Below are 2,903 nucleotides of genomic sequence, written 5' to 3' on the forward strand. Positions count from 1 at the left end.
ACGCACACACACACACACACACACACACACACACACACACACACACACGGGCTTATTAATCTTTCCATATATTTCCCATTCGTTATTTGAAAAAATGTTTCAAATAAAATTTACTCTGTTTCGAGAAGAGAATCTCATGAGCACACATTTTTTTCCAACTGTGTAAATGTCACTGGAGATTTGAAAGAGATCTTTGTTTTTTTTCTAATATAGAATGATATTTTGTTTTTTAATTAGGCGTACTTTAAAACAAGTTTATTGGCTTATGATAGTGTGTTGATCTTTCAAAACTATCCAAGATGATTTAAAATCATTCAAAATTAACTATAATTGTATAAAGTCAGTAATTTTCTCATCAATAAACTTTCAAATGAACTTTTTAGAAGACACATTTGCCAGAGTACAAATATACTTTAATAGCGAGTTTTAGCACGATTAGCTTCTCCTCATGATCTCTCAATGAACGCATTGATTTATTTTGTCTCTTGAATGATAGTTCCATTCTCTCGAAAGATGTTAGTAATTTGTCAAGTAGAACAGAGTAAATTTTATTTGAAACATTTTTTCCGAGTAATGAATAGTTTGGGAGATAATAGCGTGGAAAGATTATAATAGATTACTGTATGTAAATATATATATATATATTTTTTTTAATGATATATAGTACGTACTTTTATCATAAATAGGATCAGATACAATGGGCGCTAAAGGCTTGTTAAATTTTCCTTTCTGTGATCCTTCCAAAAAAACTTGGAAACATAATCTCACTGCGTTAAGATCTATGTTAGTTGGGTGTCTCCTATGCTCAAAACCAGCTGCAATAATTTATCTCTTCATAACCAAACTCTAAATTACTGAAAAAATATCATAATATATGTATATACATATGAAAAAATTATACATACTTCGAAAAGGATCCACTCGTAATTCTTGACGCATTCTAAGAGCTTCTTCAATGTCCTTCTTTTTCACACATTGAATGCCTAAATTTGAAAAAGTAACAACCATATTTCCCGATGGAATTTCTACTGTACAAACACCTTGCTTGCATACTTCCTTGCCAACAAGATTATGTGGATGAGGTCTGTAGGGGGCATCCTTTGTTACACAGGACACAACTACCATGGCACGACCCTTATAACCCACGATCTACAGGAATATTATAAGCATATAGAAATAAGAAGAAAGAAAGACTCGAAGTCTCACTGGACCGATCACAACTTACTCGTATACTAGGGAAAGTTTTGTTCTCTGGTGTACTATTGACACCAGGTATACTGCCAGCTGACCTGCCTTCACACTCATAGCGAAATCGGAGTGCTTTACTGGCTGGTTGTTCTAAAATCTCAACACGTGGCTGTTCACTATCCATTACTATAGTAGCCATAGAATCAGGATCAGTAGTTTGAATGACGTCAACTAAAAATAGTATGCATCACACACAACTATACAAAACTATATTAAAATACATAATATATATTCAAGATACTTACTGATATCACTTATATTAATATCTCCATCATTTATGCCATTGAATTGTTCCATGACTGTGAGTCTTTAATATACTGAACTTTGTCCATCTGAAATATAATTATAAATACACCAATTGGTTTGATATGTAATTATTATTTGATATGTAATTACAAAAAGTATTTAAAATTTTTCTATTTTAGCAATAAAAATAAATTCGAATACTCGAATTGCTGAACAACTTAAAACAAATCTTAATGAATAATGAGAAGATTCATGATATCTTACACATCTCATATCTCTTCAATTATCTTTTTAGATCAGCATATTTCATTTCTCTTAATATGTATTTTCAATATTTTAAATTGAATTCATACACTACAATGTACATTACTACATTTGAGTAAGTTGCGATGTTGCAAACATATATTCGAGTCAGCATCGACAATTAGGAAGACAAACAATTTCCAGATGAAGCCTTTAGGGTTCTAGAACGACAGCTGTTCGTTCCATACATTCGTGTACACGGGGATATATCCAGAAACATTGCACGCAAGTGTCCCGGGAGAAAAAGGAGCGCGAAGAAGGACGCGAAGCTGATTCAATCATTATTTTAGGCGAGCTTAAGCCCGTACAGACCGCGTATCTATAATTAAACTATCGTAGGACAATGTGATGGGAAATAGAAGGATGGAATGAGAGAGAGAAAGAGAGAGGGGGGGGAGAGGGAGAAAGAGAGAGAGGAAGAAGGAAAGAGAGTATACGAGTAATAAGAAAAAAGAAAGACTTGCCTGCTGCACAAATCAACATGCTATATATACTCTTGAGGCCTAGCGTTGTTCGAGTTGATGAATTGTGAACAGCGACGACGAGCACGAGAGATGCGTGCGGTAATAAGAGATGTGATTTTCTTTGCTACGCAAAATCACGACCCGCAGATGGGAGAAAAACAGCCGGAGATGGATCACAATACGGAAATGTAGTATTCGTATTTCCGTGATTCTACGATTGATGATAGATGGTTGGACGACCGACGACTGGCCTCGCGCGCGTTAACTGCTGATAATTGCGCTGCGTTCTGCGTACTCGATCCGCGAGCTCGTGATATGAGAACAACCGACCTGACCGGATGATACTAGCGACTGACTCAGGCTGACTGATCGACCGACCGACCAACCGACCGACCGACCGACGTACGAAAGCGGAGGGAGCGAGAGGATGAACAAGAGATTTCTGATCTGGTGCGCTCCGCGCGCAGCGTAATCAAAATTTAGCAGATACTACTGTCACGATATTATAAAATGTATATATATATATATATATATATATATATATATATATATATTATATGTATAATATGTGTTCTTATTTATACTACTTACCTTAATGTCTTGCGAGACTATTAAGTTATTTCGTTCCCGTTGTTTAGTAAT

At 35.3% G+C, this 2,903-nt stretch overlaps 1 protein-coding gene across 1 annotated transcript; it reads right to left on the bottom strand.

Annotated features, from left to right (window-relative positions):
- Nucleotides 1-255: 255 nt before the first annotated feature.
- Nucleotides 256-1,372, bottom strand: LOC105625809 (embryonic polarity protein dorsal). Its single transcript, XM_012207123.1, has 4 exons — nt 1,226-1,372; nt 906-1,149; nt 672-815; nt 256-290 (listed from the first exon to the last, which is right to left on the bottom strand). Exons 1-4 carry the CDS (start codon nt 1,370-1,372, stop codon nt 256-258), a joined length of 570 nt encoding a protein of 189 aa, XP_012062513.1.
- Nucleotides 1,373-2,903: the final 1,531 nt, after the last annotated feature.

The sequence above is a fragment of the Atta cephalotes genome (genome assembly GCF_000143395.1).
Source record: "Atta cephalotes unplaced genomic scaffold scaffold00003, whole genome shotgun sequence".
NCBI classification, from domain to species: domain Eukaryota; kingdom Metazoa; phylum Arthropoda; class Insecta; order Hymenoptera; family Formicidae; genus Atta; species Atta cephalotes.